This window comes from Diceros bicornis, chromosome 8 (assembly GCF_020826845.1).
Source record: "Diceros bicornis minor isolate mBicDic1 chromosome 8, mDicBic1.mat.cur, whole genome shotgun sequence".
NCBI lineage: Eukaryota > Metazoa > Chordata > Mammalia > Perissodactyla > Rhinocerotidae > Diceros > Diceros bicornis.
This window is the reverse complement of record NC_080747.1, coordinates 48692864-48711953: the sequence shown is the minus strand read 5'-3', so window position 1 is coordinate 48711953 and position 19090 is coordinate 48692864. Positions and strand designations below refer to the sequence as shown.

The 19090-nt window shown below is 33.4% G+C and overlaps 1 protein-coding gene across 14 annotated transcripts in view; it reads right to left on the bottom strand.

The window, feature by feature from the left end:
• ADGRL3 (adhesion G protein-coupled receptor L3) overlaps positions 1 to 19090 on the bottom strand; it is a 784802-nt gene that overhangs the window by 27782 nt on the left and 737930 nt on the right. For 13 of the 14 annotated variants that reach the window (XM_058547158.1, XM_058547157.1, XM_058547171.1 and 10 more), the window contains 2 exons: positions 12331 to 12456; positions 5633 to 5729 (listed from right to left, as the gene is read on the bottom strand). In XM_058547158.1, the coding sequence (XP_058403141.1) occupies positions 5633 to 5729; positions 12331 to 12456 (223 nt within the window). Of the gene's footprint in view, positions 1 to 2787; positions 2955 to 5632; positions 5730 to 12330; positions 12457 to 19090 lie in introns of those variants that run through there. The other variant, XM_058547170.1, reaches the window with a different exon arrangement.

Genomic DNA, 19090 nt, shown 5'->3' with positions numbered 1-19090 from the left:
TCATTTGCATTTTTCTTTAAAAACATAAAAACAAAATATGTTTAGTAGCCTGAATATTAATGATGTGGCAGGTGATTTATTGTGAAGTTTCTTCTGCCTCAGTGACCAACCTCCTGGGAAAGACAATCCAGGCTCTGAGAAGACATGGGTTTAAAAAGGGAATGAGTCACAGGTCTGCTCCGCGCTACATAACTGGTTTTTTAGCAGGGCTGTCTGAATTAACTAGTGTTCTCTAAGCTTCTGAAGGGTAAGATAGGGCTGAGAGATAAGAGAAGGCAGTGTTTGCTTGTATCATTAAGATAGGGAGGGGAAATATTTTACCTTTATTTCTTCAATTCTAAAAGATGGTTACAAATCAAAAGTGGAAAGTACAACTAGGCAAATGTAATTTACATTTAACTTCTGATTTAGAAGAGACGATTCAGTTTTATTAGTTTATTTCTTTTTGTTAGCTTCAAGGGTAGCACCATCTTAGGTAAATTATTTCTTTTACTTGGCATTCAGGTAACCACCTTGTTCCTCCCACCTATTACCAGAAAATAAAAAGGAAAAGAAGCCTTCGGTAGTGAATGATGAATTTTAATATCTGATTACTTGAGAGCTATGGCAAGGACCGGTTTTCATTTGTTAGAAAACATAAGTGAACTTCTGAATAAAATAATAATAACAGTAGTACTTATTATGTTTCGTGCACTGTTGTAAGCAATTAACATATATTAACTCAGTCCTCTCAAGGTCCCTCTGAAGTGGGTACTGTTTATATCCCTAGTGCATAGACACCGAGAAGTTAAGCAATTTACCAAAGGCACTGGGTTAAAACTCCATTCCCAGAACTATTGCGCAAAATTGCAGTGAGTAAGTTAACGACTTGCAAATGTCTATTTGATGGCACCTTTCTCCTTTGTTATCAACAATGCTCCAAATAGGCGACGTCACCTTTCAGTAGGTAGTTATGCCACTGAGATCCAAAATTTACCCTTAAATTTATGAAAAGATTGCCATAGGCCATCATAATTTTACTGATTACATAAATTTACTGAGAATGCATTTGTAGATTAATATGAATCTGAACCTTGAAAGGAGAATCCATCAGCATTAACAAATTAGTGCTATACATCTACAGATCAGACAGTCTTCTGCCATGTAACACTTAAATTTGGCTTAAATACATAGCCTTACTGGTCAGATCTCCATGTATAAAAATCTAAATAGCATTAACTTGTGTGGGAGGTTGATGAGATGGAGGATGAGAGGTAGGGGAAAATAAAAACCCACGATGCCAGCCAAGCCATTGTTCCAGAAGCAATGCCCTTTTGCTAATTCTGTCACTCAGATGGGGCAAATTTTTGCAATAACTCCACAGCTGGGGTGGGGGGGAGATGGGGCATTATTTTGTAATTCACACAATGATACCATATCATTGTAGCAGTTACCTAGCAAAACTTATTTGAAACCGAAATTTCAGATGTAAATTCAACTAATTAAATAAAAAGAAAATGAGAAATACAATTATATTATTCACAGTGAGACAAAGCCCAATAAAATCTAATTTCAGAAACTATCCCAATTTCTATATAGAGCTACAAAGAGAGTAGAAATGTTTAACAATTAATTGAACTACCAGAGAAATTTCTCACCAAATACCTTCGATTTGGGATCAAACAAGTTTTAGAGGCATTGTTAATCTAAATCATTCAGGATGAGGTTTGGCCAGTAGAGACTGTGGGTAGGAGATAGAGGTGAGAAAGATAGCTCTAGCTAGAAATTGTTTCTCCCATTACCAAGCAGTTGAAGCTACTAGAAATTTGGACTGGATTTCTAATAGGCCTGGAAGGAGCTAGGAGATTGAGGACTGACTTCAAGGTATATGCAAATAGTAAATATTTAAATGAACCAATGAATAATCTCTTCTGTATAATTTGGGAAAACTTGGGTTTGGATCAGAGTTAACCTTCTTTGAAACTCTGTAATCAACCATCACCTTAGAGCTCTGGAAAAGCTCCTTCTACCTGTGTCTATAGTTGGATTGGTGAAGTTAACTTGACAGTAGTCCTGGAGTACTGGCCTCAAGGAATTCTGGATTTGCGAGAGTGTGCAGCATTGTAGTAAACAAGTGGGCAGGGGAAATATATTTGAAAATGTATAGGGAACTTTTGGGACACATCTTCATAAATACATTCAAAGGACAAATGTAATCGAAGGTTTTAAAAAGATGAGGTCATCAAATAACAAAATCCCAAAGAGAATATATAAGAATGATTACACAAATTGCAAATTATCAATAAATCTTCCAAGGTCTCACATGATTCCAAGGAGTAAAATCCCAAATTTATCAGATTGGAAAATCTAAACAGATAATCTGATACATAGGATGTAACAAGTTGGTTCAAGAATAGAATAATAGAGATGGTTTGAAAAAAATAAAAACCATTGAGAAGGAGTTCTGTACTGCATGGTAGATGCTTTATTCTTAATGGATCCCCAAGATGATAATGATGGACTCTTGTTTGGAAGAATAGATGATAAGACATACAGAATTTTAAAATAATTATTCTTTTGATGAATTGGGCTGTGCTATGAAAAGGAAAGAAACCTAAAGTGAAAATTGGACTAATCTAGACAACTTGTTGTAGTTTTCAAGGGCCAGAACTTTTCTAAAGACAAAAATAAGAGATTTAATATATCTAACTTGGAAAGAAAAGAAAATGGAGTTGAATTTAAAAAAATTGCTTGCTGTAAGAAACTAAGAATGAATGGGAAGATAGAATATATGAAGATGTAAAGATGCAGTGCCTAAAATTTTTATTTCAGTAATAGAGAATATAGTCTTTTGAGTAAACAGAGGTGAATGAATATGTTGCTGAGACAATGCAAGTGTTTATCTGGAAAGGTGAATCTTGGATGCCACCTACCTAAATATGATACACACGCCTGAATGCAGGGAAGATAGGACCCTGGGAAATAAGACAAGATTAAAGAAGGAGGTTAAAGACTATCTTGAGAGATATACTATGAAGAAATAAAATTTTAAAGTACTCCACTCATCTAAGATAAAAAATAATGAGATGAGAATAAAACAAGGAGTTTCTGATTTGGGGGACTAGGAAATTAACATAGGAAATCGAGAAGATCACTATGATGTCCACCACCATTAAAGTCACTGAGTGAAAGGAAGAACATACGTCCTGAAGGAAAAGATCACTGCCTGGACACACTTCAAATCAGAAATTCAATTTAACCCCCTCCCCAAAGTCATCATTAAAGTAAGTTATTGGATGTCACAAGAAATTTTGTACCCTTTCTTCAGTAACTTTAAGAAATATCTTTTAAAACTAAAGATTTTAAAAACAGATTTAAACATATGATCAGTCAAAATAAAATATTATTTTCTTTAAATATATTTCAAATTGACCCAGTCATCCACATATTGCATATTCCAAGTTGATGAATTCTTGAGAAGAAACTAAAAAGGGCACAACAATATTATATAATGTGATTGACCTTAAAATCAAGGTTATAAAAAATTATCTATTTAAAATAGTTCTTATGAAAGTTACACACGTTACTATCTTTACATAAATTTAGATCATAATGCTAGACAAAATAATAAGTTTACATATTTTATCCAACTTCACGTTAAGGAAATGAACAGTGAATCATTAAAATCATATTATCTCATCTTTTGTTTAAACAACAATTATTCAACAGTTGCTGTGACCATTAGATGTAAGATACTTCTAATAATAAACCCCTTTAATAAGAATAGTTTTCTTTCTAGGAACATCCTATAAATTTTCTACATATGGGATTATTTAAATAATAAAGAAAATGGAGGCAAATTAGTTCCTAAGCTTTGGAGGCATTTGTAAGTAATTCATTCTCTATGATTTGGAAAATATGTCAAAATGTTAGAGGATTCCTATTTAAATGAATTTTCACAAAGTAACTATTAAACTAAACTTAAAAAAGAATATTTGAGTGATATTATGTAAATCAATATACTCTACCAAATAAAAACAGACTAATAATGAAACAAAATACAAGAAGTTAATTGTTTTATTTTAATGTATTTTCTTCATATTTGGAGGAACATTTGCACTTGCTGTTCTTCAGCAAAAGTGATGTAGAAAATTTAATATCATCACTAGGTTACAGTTACTCTATCACTGCTCCAAATAACATATGAAAGTCAATTAAGATTATATATAATATGGATCCTTATATCAAATTCAACTTGGACACTAGTTGTCCTAACATTTTTTATATAAATAAGATGCAACTTACTTGAGTAAAAGTAATTAAGAGCACCAGCATCTGAATCTTTCTTAATCATAAGCAGTAATTGTTAAATTATTTGTTTCTAAGTAGCATTTAATGTAATAAAAAGCTGACGGAAACAGGTTTAAAATAAACTAATAATCCTAGCTCAGGGGTAAGAAAAAAAATAACAATGTTGATCATAAAAATAACTACTGAAGGGGCTGGCCGCACCAGTTGGGTTTGCGCATTCCGCTTTGGCAGCCCAAGGTTCACCCGTTCGGATCCTGGGCGCGGACCTACTCACCGCTCATCAAGCCATGCTGAGGCGGTGTCCCACATACAGGAGCTACAACTCTACAATTATGATACACAGCTATGTACTGGGGCTTTGGAGAGAAAAATGAAAAAAAAAAAAGAAAAGGAGGAAGATTGGCAACAGATGTTAGCACAGGGCCAATCTTCCAAAAAAAAAATAACTACTGAACATATGTATCAATAATGTCTCTCTTAAGACAGCAGGATTGGAATAAGCTCATACAAATGCCACTTTCCCAGATAAAACTACATTCTAAATATTTCCCAGCACTGACTGTGGTGTAGCTCTCCACAAATGTTGCATCTACTCATTCTTACTGCAGTCAATTTAATTCTAATCACACACACACACACTGTGCATGTGTATATGTGTGTGTGTGAGAGAGAGAAAGAGAGAAAGAGACAAAGAATAATAAAAAAAATATCAACCACAAACAAAACAGTAGATTAAGAGAACTTCATTTCAAAAATCTAAATGATGCCCTAGGAACATTTTAACCAGAGGCACATACACACAAAAAAATCATAATATACATATAAAGTATTTTTTTCTCCTAGGTCTTTAAATATCCATTATTATCTGCACAAGTCTTTTAGATATTATGATTAGATGTGATTTTTTTCTCCAAATACACAGGTTGCCTTAAGTATGTATTAGACAGTATATTTTTACTTCCACAAATACTATGAAATTGCTCTATACCTGGGACAAAGTGGAACTCTATGATGCTTAGCAGACTATATAGCCACATAATTGCCCATTTTCACTGCTTCCAATGAGGCCTGACTGCTCACCAGTTTATAGCAGTGGCAGATGACTAGAAAAAGAAAGTTCTCGTTTTCTAACTTCCTTTCAGAAAAGATTTCCTGAAAATTCAGGATTGGAAAAAAAAGCCTTATGAATAATGGAACACACTGCTACACTCAGCCAGGTTTTATATCCTTGCAATATTCCTACCACAGGGAACAAGGTCCAGAAGTTGCAAATAAAGCAATGCATTTAAAAACTTCTTAAAGTAATCACAAAGCAATAAATATAAAAAGCATTCCTAATTACCTCTGTTGAGTGATGCCGAACTGTTTATATCTCCAGTAATGAAGGAAGACTCTGACTGCTTTCGGACTGTGTCATTCCACATTCTACGAATTCGGCTCTGAATGGGGGCAAAGGAAAAAAGGATATGAACTCGCCGGGTAGTGATTTTTCACACAAATCGTCCTTTTTCTTACTGTCATAGTTATATGAGACCTTTGTTTCTGGCATCTGATGAGTATACAACTTCCACATGCTTGCAGTACAGAAGTATGAGAACATCAGAAACTAGATTAATGATAATAATTGGTTCTCATTAAGTGTATTCCTAAATGCCTATACCAAAAATAATTATAACTATGAAAAAGGAATAAATGTAATGTACTATACCAACTTAAACATATTGAAGACATATAGAAGTGTACTCTAGACAGTTAGAATTTAATAATTTTAGTTTCCAAGGTAAAACAAATTATTTTCATTGTAACTTTTATGGGAATGAGTATTTAAATATGTATTAAATTGTCAGTTTTATTAACAAAAGATTTACTTTAAGAATTCAGAATCTTGCAACAGTTTGGTAAGAAAAGAACACAGAATATTATTAAAATGCTACCGAACTTAACATTTTCCATAAATTTTGTAAGAAGATCAGTGTAATTTTACAGGTTACATACTATCTTAACTTTTCTTTCTTTTGAAGGAGATAAAGGAAGTTGATTCGTGCTTATTCATTGCTTCACAGTAGGCAGTTTTATAGAGAACTGAAAATTCTTACATCATTATTTACATTCTCACATTCAATTTTCTAAGTGTTGGATAATTCAAGAAAACCGTAATACTTTTGCATTTTAGGGGGATTGTTTTTTTCTGGTTTATTCTGTTTTGCTATTTTATTGAGTTAGGGATCAAAAAAGTGTTAACCATCTTGGGAGGAGAAAACAAAATATTTTCAGAAGCTTTTCCAAGGATGAAACAGTTATAAGAACTATTAGTACTACTAACGGTAAAACCAAGCTCACAAATGGATTATGTTCCAAACATATTTGAACTCCTTGAATAACAGGAGTACCTAATCTTAAAATATTAGACAATTGGTTTTATGAATCTTGGGACATGTTTATCCTTCAGAAATATTGTCTATATTGTTTTATAGGTCAGCAAACACACATACACATACAGCACACACAGCACAACTAATAAACAAAAGGACAGTAAGAAAACTGGTGCAGGATTATAGATCCTGAGCACTTGAGGAATGTTTCTATCAAGAAGTACTTCAAAACTTCAAACTGAAACGCTGGGGACAAATCTCTCACATTTGTTAATTAATTAATTAATTAAAAATATTAATTACACTCTACTGCATGCCAAATATTAACCTAGCAAATACAAAAGAGAAAGGCTAACATAAAACATCTTTGCCTTCATGGAGCTGCTAGACTAGTAAGTGATTAATCAAATTATCACAAAAATAAACGCAAAAGTACAACAATGTGCGTACAAATCTCCATAGAAATATTAATTATTATAGCTGAAAACTATGAACAACCCAAATGACTATCAATGGTAGAATGGATGAATAAAATACAGAAATATATACAGCAATGAAAATAAAAAATAGACGTCTGAGGAAAGAAAGAAAACACAAAAGAATACGTACTGTTAAAAGTTAAGATAGTGGTTATGCTTGAAGCTGAAGGATTGAGAAGGGTTCAAAGGGTTTCTGAGGTACTCCCAATAGTCTAATATTTGACCTGGGGAGGGGTGTTAAATCACTGTGCCATACACTTATATTATGTGTACTTCTGTTAATGTTCGTTATACTACACAATTAAAAAAAATTTTTAAGTGCACATAATAAGGGGATATGTCCTTGTCTGGGAAGTCTGGGAACACTGCACTGAAGAAGCAACATCTTAACTGAGAGCTGATGGAATTATGACTGTTGTTAGGTGACATTTATAAGAGCTGCCCACGTAATCTCCTGTTCTATTATTCCCCCCCAACTGGGCTAGCCACACCTGCTCCCTTGCTATTCCTTAACACCCCAAGCATGCTTCTGCCTTAGGCTTGGTACAATTTTTTTGTCTGCCTAGAGTGCTCTTCCCCCAGATACAGGAATGGATAACTCCTTCCTTTCTTTAAATTTTTGCTCACATATTTTCTCCCTAAAGACACCTAACTTAATCACCCTATTTAGAATTGTATTCCACACATCCAACCCAGCTATTTTCCCCCCATAGTAATTACCATCTTCTATAATACAACATATTATTACAATATACTTATTTCTTATATTTATATTTAATGTCTAGTATTTAAAGTCTAATGTCTGCATTAGACTTGAGGCTCTAGATAAACAGAAATTTTGTCTTTTTTGTTCATTGGTGTATCACACTTCTGAAATAATGCCTGGTAAATATTATATGTATGTATATATAAAATATATATTATATAAATATAACACAAATATTTCTATTAATTCTCTCTATGTTCTAGGTTCTATACTATGTATTTCTCATGTATTCATTCACTGAAACCTCACAAGAATTCCACGAGGTAGGTACTCTTTTATTCATTAGAAAACTGAGGTTCAGAGGTTAATTAACATGTCCAATGTCACAGACCTAATAAGTGGCATAACCAATATTTGAATCCAGTCATCTGGATCCTGAAGTAGGAGGTTAAACTCACTACACTATATCAAATGACAGTTGAATAGGAAGAGAGAAAGGGTGAAGTATTGCAGGCCGAGGGAAAGTATATCGTATATGGCACAGAGCCTACACTTAAATGTTCATGGAATGAACCAGGAGGAGCCTTAGAATATGGGAGCAAATAAAGCAAGTCACAGAAGACTACATACAATAAGACACCATTTTAAAGGAAGATCTAAAAAAGGAATACTAAATATCTTTTTTTAGAGGTGGAGAAACAATTAGAATAAGTCAAGGAAATGAAGAATAAAAGTTCGGAGGTTTTCTCTGGTGGGGAGGCACAAGATTGATTAGGGGGAGGTTTCAAGAAGAGAAAAACACATGGAAAATGTTCTGTTTCCTAAGTTGGATGTTGAGTTCACAGGTGTTCGTTTTATGACTATTCTTCACAATTTAATAGATGTTACATACATTCTTTTATTTTCAAATACCATATTATAGAAGTAAATACATCTAAAAAGTCAATAGAATAAATGCAAGATAAATAGAACAAGAAAAGGAAGGTCACAGTGGGAAGGACAATACTTCAGTCCATAGTTTTTACAAACACACACATGCAACAATCCTACACACATCTCTGTGAATATATGTTTGTGTGATTATGGGTATTACTAACCTTTTATAAGTGATTAGCACCAGGAAGTAGGTATGGGGGAACAACAGGTGGAGAGGATTTTCACTTTTTAGTCGTGCCAATCATGCCCCTCCATTATCTACATAGTAGCCACAGGATCTTTATTACACGTGGATGATATCCTGTCACTTTCTTTTCTAAATCATCCCATTGGCTTTCTAAAGTAATCAAAATAAAATCTAAACTTGCATACTCATAAAAATACCTATGGATCTGTCTCTAACCTTCTCCTTTGATTTTATCTCCCATTCGCTCTCTCACCCACTTCAGCCAATGACATCCTTTCTATTCCTGAATTTGCAAGTTCTCCCCTAACTTGAGGGCTTTATGTAACATGTTCTCTCACCCGGAATTCTCTTCCCCTGAACTTCCTTCCTGCCATTCAGAATCTTGCTGTCAATATCAACTCCCAAAATGGTCTTTCTCCAGTACTTAATCCAAGTAGCCACCTGGACTTTCTGCATCACATCACCACATTTGGTTCTCTACCAGCTTTCATAATCCGATATTTTTTATTGATTTATTTGTTTGTTAATAAATTTTCTGTCTTCCACTACTAGAATGAAAGCTCCAGATGGCAGGGGAAGTTATCTATTGTATCCCCCAGAGCTTAGAAGATGGCTTGGCATTACATAGGAGACACTCAATATTTCTCAGTAAAAAGTAAAAAATATAGAGGTTGTTATTTTAGAAGTTCTTTGATGTGAAAAAGGCATCCATACTATCCAAATTTTACTTTAATATCAGTGAGTATTTTAGACTTTGTTTATAGAAGGTCACAGTTAATATGAAATACATTTTATTATTTTTACCTAGACAAATAGACTGGATTTAAGTAACTATCACTTTATGCAGGGTTGGATAGTCATAGTTAATCTGAATCAGTATCATATTAAGCATAAGAAAACAATGTAAGGCTTCTTTCCCACAAGATTAGAATTGTGACCTCACAACTATAAAAATGAAGAAAAAATGTAATACAGCTTTAAAATATAGATCTGAAATTATATTCTGTAATAATGACACTAATAAGTGGTAGCTGCTCCAATTTATTAAGCAATCTACAACAATTCGTTCTAAGTGTTTTGTATACATTTGCTCAAGCTTCCAAACAACATAAGACATCAGTATTATTACTACCACTTTACAGATGAAAAGCTTAAACTGAGGGTCAATGAGATTAAGTAGCTTGTTTTGTGTCACAGCTGGCTTGTGGCAAGGCTAGAATCCAAACCAAGGTCTAGCCCCCTACCAAATTTATGATTATTCTGTTAAGCTATATTGCCCTATCTTGTAGCTTAGAGGTATTGCTAAACATTGCACAACTCTGTTGTCACTTAATAAATGAAACTCCCAAATATATTGTTTCATTAATGACATATGCCAATAAAATGACTACAGGATGATGGCTGATAAGCTCAGTATTACGAAAAACACGCAGGATCTAATCAGTCTGGATGATGTACAGAATCTTAGCAATTGCCATTTTAATAATCTTTTCCACAACTTGTTTTGGAGGTGAGGAAGGTAAGGATTATCAGGTTGGAAATAAAGGCATGGATTATAAGGGGTTCATGCTGGAAGCATCATTCAGGTATGCCCCTACTTTTATGTGAGACTTCAGATTTCTAATTGGCAAATTTAGTAGTCCTAAACTCAGAAATCTCACCTATCTGAGTTGGAACATCTGTCCCCCCTAATTTGCAACTTTGCAATCTCAGTAAGGTACAGAAATAATAAAATAAGTTAAATTCAAATTATGAATAATTATACATTATATTTAGGAATAAGTTTCACGATCATTGTGATAAATTTTGGTTATTAACTTAAGCTTTAAGATAGTCTGATATGTTTGATGGTTTATTTGTTAGTTTTTAAATTTTTAGTTGGAAGTATTAGATTGATATTAAATATGTGGTTTTATTGGTAAGATAAAAGAGAATTCCACTAGTTTGAGGAAGTGTTTGTTTATGAGAGCATTGTTCATTATCTTTGGTTTAAAAGAGCTGTTCGAGTGCTGGTTAGGTGTGTATAACTGTCCAGTCTGACAGTGGATGTATTTGAGAGGAACAGGTATATTAAATTTGTAAATGATATTTAAAGGTTATAAGGATATTTAATTTTCTAAAGATATGAATGGAATTATTTAGGGAAATTTAATCTATTAAGCTTACAAGCCAATTAAGCATTAATCAAAGAACAAATGAAATGATCTTTCTTATTTTATATAAAATTATCAAATTTACAAAAAATAATTAGATTTATAAGTTGAGCTAAAAGAGTTAAGAAAAAACTAAGTTCTTGATTTATAACTTTGTCAATTTAAATTCAAGGGGCTGGCCTGTTGGCATAGTGGTTATGTTTGTGCGCTCTGCTTCCGCCGCCCAGGGTTTGCAGGTTCGGATCCTGGGTGCGGACATACACACCACTCGTCAAGCCATGCTGTGGCGGCTTCCCACACACAAAATAGAGGAAGATTGGCACAGATGTTAGGTCACGGCCAATCTTCCTCACAAAAAAATAAAAAATAACAAAAATAAATTCAAGTCTTTTTCAGAAAAAATCAATTGACAACACTGAAAATATGATTGTTTTTCCTACTGAATCATGCTATCTTAAAAGTATTAGTCAGCTAGTCTGAACCCAAACTCACTCATGACCCACATAATCCTGTCTTTTTTTGACTGGCTCATTTTAGCATCCTGGAGTTGCTGAAATTTCTACCTGATAATCTTTAGACGGACACTGTGGCTTGGGAAAAATGGCAGATACGTTACCTAAAAGTTTACAATTTCCCTGGTGAGGGACGATGCAACTACTACCACTAGTGCTGGACTGATGGGAGTAGCACTTAGACCAGTGTAGTCAATGATGCTCTTGGGTATTCTTCTTCACTAGCCTGACTTATTCTTCACTTTATCAGCAGACAATGTGGTATGAGTTATAACTGTTTTTACTAAACATACCATTTAATAAGTAAATATTTTCAGCATGTGATGGAGAATTATTACACTGGTTAAAAGAAGTGATTCACTCAAGAATCATATATATATAATATTACTTTCTCAGAATTTTGGGTGAAGTGCCAAATTCCTTTCCTCACCTTCTATACTCATTCAACTAGGAACAATCTAAAATCATTAATTATCATACAAACTTAGATCCTAAATTTCATAATTTTATTGCAGTTTGATTTCTTAAGTTTGTCATAATCATTCCCATTTGAGACACATTAAAACAACAACAAGAATAAGAAATTAACACAAATTTGATGTGTTAACCACTTGGGATAGAAAATAGTTCTGATCAAGGAAAAACAGCAACTCATAACAGAATAAGTTAAGAGATATTTTATTTTAATTATTTACCTGTGAGCCTGTAGAGTAGCGTCCAGGAGTTCGAGAACCAGATGTTTTCCCTGAGCCAATGGAACTCTCTGTACTTTTCCCACTACAACAATGCGTTCGCAGGCATTTCCCGTACTCTTTTCGTACCTAGCCAATTAAATATTAACTTCTGTTAGCAGGTAATTCATTTCAGCTAGGAACTATGATAAAAACAAGTATGTGAGTTTTATTTTTAGACAATTAATATGATTATTTCCTTGCCCTACAGATACAAGAAAGTCTGTTCAGCATATATTTTACAATATAAAATGATACTCATACCATCAAGCTTGAAATTTTGCATAACTAGAGCCTTTAAAACATGCACGTATGCGCACACACACGTCCAATCACACCACAACGATATTACCTCTCAGTTCAAAGAACAAAAACTTAACACTCTTCAAGACACTATTTTTAGCTTCATAAATTTTATATGAAGTAACCTATTGGTGCAATTGTTCTTTAGGCAGAAGTCTAGTGAGGAAATTATAGAGAGAAGAGGAGATGGAGAACGGGAGGGAGAGAGGGAGAGAGAACACTTACAGACAGAAAAAAGGAATGTGTTGGGCTAAGCATTTCTTTTAAATCTTTCTTTGAAGTTTATTTCTCTTAAAAGAGGTCAAATTTGCAACTTCAGAATATAAAATTCGAAATATTTTTAACTTATTTCCTCAAAATAGTGCTATTCAATAATCACAGAGAAATGTGATTGCTTTTCTTTATGGCATTGCTGATTAAATTCTTAATCCCGCTGTACTATAAAATCGCAGGAAAAAAAGGAGATAAACTTTTTTTAGTTGATGTTTTCAAGCAGGAGAATATATCAACAATTTTGGGGAAAACTTTTATCACGTTTAAAAATTTTATTACTGCCCATTTAATCAAATAAGACATGCAAAAATAAATAGTAACTGCCCTAATTCATACCTCCACTATCAACATCAACAAAAATAACCCACAACAATGTGTTTATCAATTAAAAACACATTCTGGGACATCTTATTTGTTATATATTCACAAATTTACATTCATTATGAAATAACCATGTATATATGTTATTCTTAGCTCTTTATATATTGATTTCTCATGAGTTCATACTTTCTACAATCTGTGACAATGTAACAATGTAATTTTATTTAAAACAAAGTTATAAATATATGTTTTTTTGAGGAATGTTATTTAGAATCAAAAGCAAAAAAAAGGAATGTGAATGATACATTAAAATTAGTATTCAGAGCCAGCCCTGATGGCCTAGTGGTTAAAGTTCAGCGTGCTCTGCTTTGGCGGCCCAGGTTCGGTTCCCAGGCACAGAACCACACCACTTGTCTGTCAGTAGCCATGCTGTGGGGGCAGCTCACATAGCAAAAATAGAAGGACTTACAACTAGAATATACAACTATGTACTGGGGCTTTGGGGAGGGAAAAAAAAAAGAGAGGAAGACTGGCAACAGATCTTAGCTCAGGGTGAATCTTTCTCAGCAAAAAAAAAAAAAAAAAGAAATTAGTACTCAAAACTAAAACATTATATTTTAATATTGTAAAGTTCATTCCATCAAAGATATAGTAGAATCAGAGATAGAATATATTCAGATTTGGTTGAAGAACTCATATTTATTGAATGCTTATTATATGATAGGAACAATGATACAGAATCAAAACATGTAGAAGGAGTGCCTGATGGAAGTAGGTAGGGAGAACAAGGAAGGCTTCTCAGAGAATCTTCAAAAGATAGGTTGGAATTAGTCAGTTTAGAGGACAAAGTTGAAAGAAAGGATAGACGAGAGAAAAAGGCATTCAGGACAGTGTGAGCAAAACAGAGGCATGATGTGTAACCTTTGAGGCCTTTCTCTGATAGATATCTCATCTATGCAACATTTACCAATAATTAGAAATAATTATTTTTATTTAGTATTTACAAGACAATTCACATTTTGTTTATTTTTTGAAAGAAATAAATCTGTACCCACTTGTGTGTGTGTCCTTGATATGTGTGAGTTTGGGAGGGTGGAATGAAGAAGCTTCTAATTTTTAATCACTATTTTCCAGAAATTGTGCTAGGACCCTCCCTCAAAATGACTCTGGGAAATAATTATTACCTACATTTTATAGTAAGAACACTAAAAAGGTTAAGGAATGAAAGTAAGTGATAGACTAGAAAGGTTAAGCAATGTGCCGTACGTGAAAAATTCCAAATCTCATGGGTGCTCTGTGATCAGAAAGCTCTTTCTAAGATGCCACATTTCTAACATTAATATAGGATCAAGACAGGGTATTATATATTATTAACATTATTATTAATCTATTAGTATATCTCCTTCTCTGTATTTGGAAAAAATAATGACAAATGTTTTAATTAGAATTTGAGAAAGCTTAAAATATGCTCTACCTAAAGGTAAGCCCTATCATTACAGCTTAGTAATTTGTACTGAATTTATGAAGCATCTCCAAGAACCTAAACTTTGATTATAACCTACATCCCACTTTATTTTTCCTAATGTACTGAACAAGTGATATTTTTCTTTTTAGAAGAGGAAGTGTTTTTTCCTGAAGTGACTTAAATTTAAACAAATATTTTAGGGGAAAGAGAGAGAGAGAGAAGGAAGAAAAAGGAAGAAAAGAAAGAAAGAGAACCACTCCACTTCCTGTTACAAAGGCAGCAATATTGTATAAGCCACAAGAATTCATCATGGACTATTTACATTTTCTAACAAAGGTTAAATGTTCTGGACCAATTATATAAAGAACCAGCAAATCAAGATATCTAGTGATGCCAAGTCCCACATTTAGCTATATTACTTACTGAATCATTACTGACTTTATTTTTCTATGATTAGATTTGAAAAGGTAAATATGTGTTTTGAAAAAAAGAAACCAAAATAACAGACTATGTCTATGAGATATTTTTCTTTAGATCACAATAAAAATTATTTTATTGCTCAGTCATTTGCATATTTTAATCCACTACTTCACATGATACTCCATCTTATCCTAATCAGACACGATATCTTATTATTTCAATGTGAGTTTGTTCTAGAATATAAATGATGGGAAAGAAAATATACTTTACCAATGGAATATTTTTTTTATATTCTTTATCAGGAATAAAATAATTATGAAACTCTCTGAGATGTATCACATAATTGAGTGCATAACAAAAGAGAAAGTGACAACTTTAATGTCACCAGTGGAAATACTGGTGACACAATCATGCAATCCACACTCAGAAAAGGACTGACAATTCAAAGTCCTATTTCTGCTAATGAGTTGAATCAATCAACAAATAACCCTATAAACCAAAATATTTCAAAAATGGAATATTTCATATTTCTCTAAGCAAAACATATGAACAACTACATTATGGACATATTCCTGAAATTCAATCAGATAGCTTAAGAAAAATCTCCTAAAAGAATTAAAATTGTTAAAAATGTCCATACTACCCAAAGCCACTTATAGATTCAGTGCAATCTCTAGCAAAATTCCAATTGTATTTTTTCACAGATATAGAAAAAAACAATCCTAAAATTTGTACAGAACCACAAAAGACCCCAAATAGCTAAAGTAATCCTGAGAAAGAAGAACAAAGCTGTAGGCATCACACTTCCGGATTTCAAACTATACTACAAAGCTATAGTATCAAAAAGTATGGTAATGGCATAAAAATAGACACATAGACCAATGGAACAGAATAGAGAGCCCAGAAATAAACCCTCACGTGTACGGTCAACTGATATTTGACAAGGGAACCAAGAATACTAAATGGGGAAAGGATAATCTTTTCAACAAATAGTTTTGGGAAAACTGAATAACCACATGCAGAAGAATGAAATTGGACCCCTATCTTACACCACTCACAAAATTTAACTCTAAATGAATTAAAGACTTAAACATAAGACCAGAAATCATAAAACTTCTATAAGAAAACATAGGGGAAAAGATCCTGGACATTGGTCTTGGCAATGAATTTTGGATATGACATCAAAAGCATAAGCAACAAAAGTAAAAAACAATAAGTGGGACTACATCAAACTAAAATGCGTCTGCACAGCAAAAGAAACAATCAACAAAATGAAAAGGCAATCTGCAGAATGGTAGAAAATATTTGCAAATCATATATCTGATAAGGGGTTAATATCCAAAATATATAAAGAACTCATACAACTCAATAGCAAAAAACCCCAAATAATCCAATTAAAAACTGGACGGAGGAAATGAATAGACATTTTTCCTAAGAAGGCATACAAATGGCCAACATGAAAAGATGCTCAACATCACTAATCAGGGAAATCTAAGTTAAAACCACAATGAGATATCACCTCACACCTGTTAGAATAGCTTCATCAAGAAGACAAGAGATAACAAGTGCTGGTGAGAATATGCAGAAAAGGGAGCCCTTGAGCACTGCTGGTGGGGATGTAAATTGGTACAGCCATTACAGAAAACAGTATAGAGGTTCCTCACAAAATTAAAAATAGAACTACCATATGGTCCAGCAATCCCACTTCTGGGTATATATCCAAAGGAAATGAAATCAGGATCTCGAAGAGATATCCCCACTCTCATGTTCATTGCAGCATTATTCATAATAGCCAAGATATGGAAACACCTAAGTGTCTATCAATGGATGAATGGATAAAGATGTGGTAAACATATACAATGGAATATTATTCAGCCACAAGAAAGAAGGAAATCCTGCCATTTCTGATAACACAGATGGAACTTGAGGGCATGATGCTAAGTGAAATAAGTCAGACAGAGAAAGACAAATACTGCATGATATCACTATTAAGTGGAATCTAAAACAGCCAAATTCACAGAAACAGAGTAGAATGGTGGTTACCAGAGGTCAGGGGTGGGGGATACGGGGAGATGTTGGTCAAAGGGTGCAACTTCTAGCTATAAGATGAATAAGTTCCGGGGATCTAACATACAGGATGATGATTATAGTTAACAATACTGTATTATATACCTGAATGTTGCTACGAGAGGAGATCTTAAATGTTCTCACCACAAAAAAGAAATGGTAATTATGTGATGGAGGTATTAGCTAACACTATAGTGGTAACCATTTCACAATATACAAGTGAATCAAATCAACATATTGTACACCTTAAACTTAAGCAACGTTATATCTCAATTTATTAAAAGGAATAAAAGAAAAATCTCCTAAGACAATTTCTGCAATTTCAAAGAGAAGTATCTTTTTTTTTGTAGGAAAACAAGTTCGAACAATAATTTCATGTTCTCTATATTTTCTGATGTTGGGTCATGTTCTTGACACTCAATAAATGCCACCAAAATTGAAAAATTAAAAACACAGAATGGATGAAAGAACAATATGCTTATTACTTGTTATTATAAACCATAACAGTAAGCTTCTAAATCAGGGATTGACAATTTTTTTTTTATGAAAGACCAGATAGTCAATATTTTAGGCTTTGTGAGCCAAGAGGCAAAACCAAAGATGTTGTGTATGTACTTATTTTAAATTTTAAATGTAACCGTTTAAAAATGTAAAAACCATTCTCAGCTGACTGGCTGTAAAAATCAAAGGCAGCTGGACAAATGTGTCCCATAAGCTGTAGTTTGCTGAACTCTGTTCTAATAAATCACAAAATTGAGCTTGATGACATATATTTTTAAAAATTTCACTTATGCTAAATATTTCAAATATGCTAAAAACTCTAGACTTATTTTTGGATTGTGAAGTTCAATATCTCTACCTGGATATCAAGTGTAATTCCTAGTTTTATCAGTGACGTGTATTTGTAAGACAAGAAAAATAAAAATAATTGGGAAAAGTCTAGGTATTGGCTAACAAAAAATACTCACAACCAAAATAATTAATGAAATCAAAATAATTAATGCATAAAGTACAGTCTTCTGACCTGTAGAAAATTTCTATATTAACATTAAAATTTTAAATATTGTTAGTCCAAATTTCCAGCTAATATATAAAAGAAAGATACAGGTAAATCTGGTTCACTATAATTGAGGATGACTGATTATGATGGCCCAATATTCCCTTATTTACATGGACAAATGCTACCTTTTTCCAAAACTTCCTGATTTTGTTCCCATCTTTCTACATATATTTCTGTTGACAGTTATGGCTTTCTTCTATCAAAATCTAGAAATTTTCCCCAAGTGCTAAGGCTCTCTGACTTCTCTAAAGTGTTTTACAATACTGACCACTGTCTACTTCTGGATATTTTCTCCTGTCTTTCATTCACTAAATCATCTTGATTCTCATTCTTTTCCTCAGACACTTCCTTCCTTCCATCTCTCTTCTTACTCATAATTCACGTCTCCTCCTCTTTACGCTCATCAAGCATGGTAGACAGCTAGCTGTTTGCAACACCCAATTCCTCATCTTCCTGGGGTAAAAAAGCTAGACTATGTTTCTCAGTCTTCCTTGCAGTTTAGGTGGTCCATTGACAGTGTCTTATCCAGTGGAAGGTGAGTAGAAGTGATATGAGCCACTTCCAGACCTTTTACACAAGATCCTCTTTCTCTTTCTCAGACTGCCTGCTGGATGTTAACACCCAGGGTGACATGGAAATCATATATTGAGGTTGGTTGAGCGTTCATCAGCCTGTGTCCCTCCACAGAGCACCCCCATCAATTGGGCCATGAGCAAAAAATAAACACTTATTGGGTGAAGCAACTGTATTTTGGGGGATGTGTACACTAAGTATTTGGGAAGATTCATCCATTCTAACATAACCTCTTTTCTAAG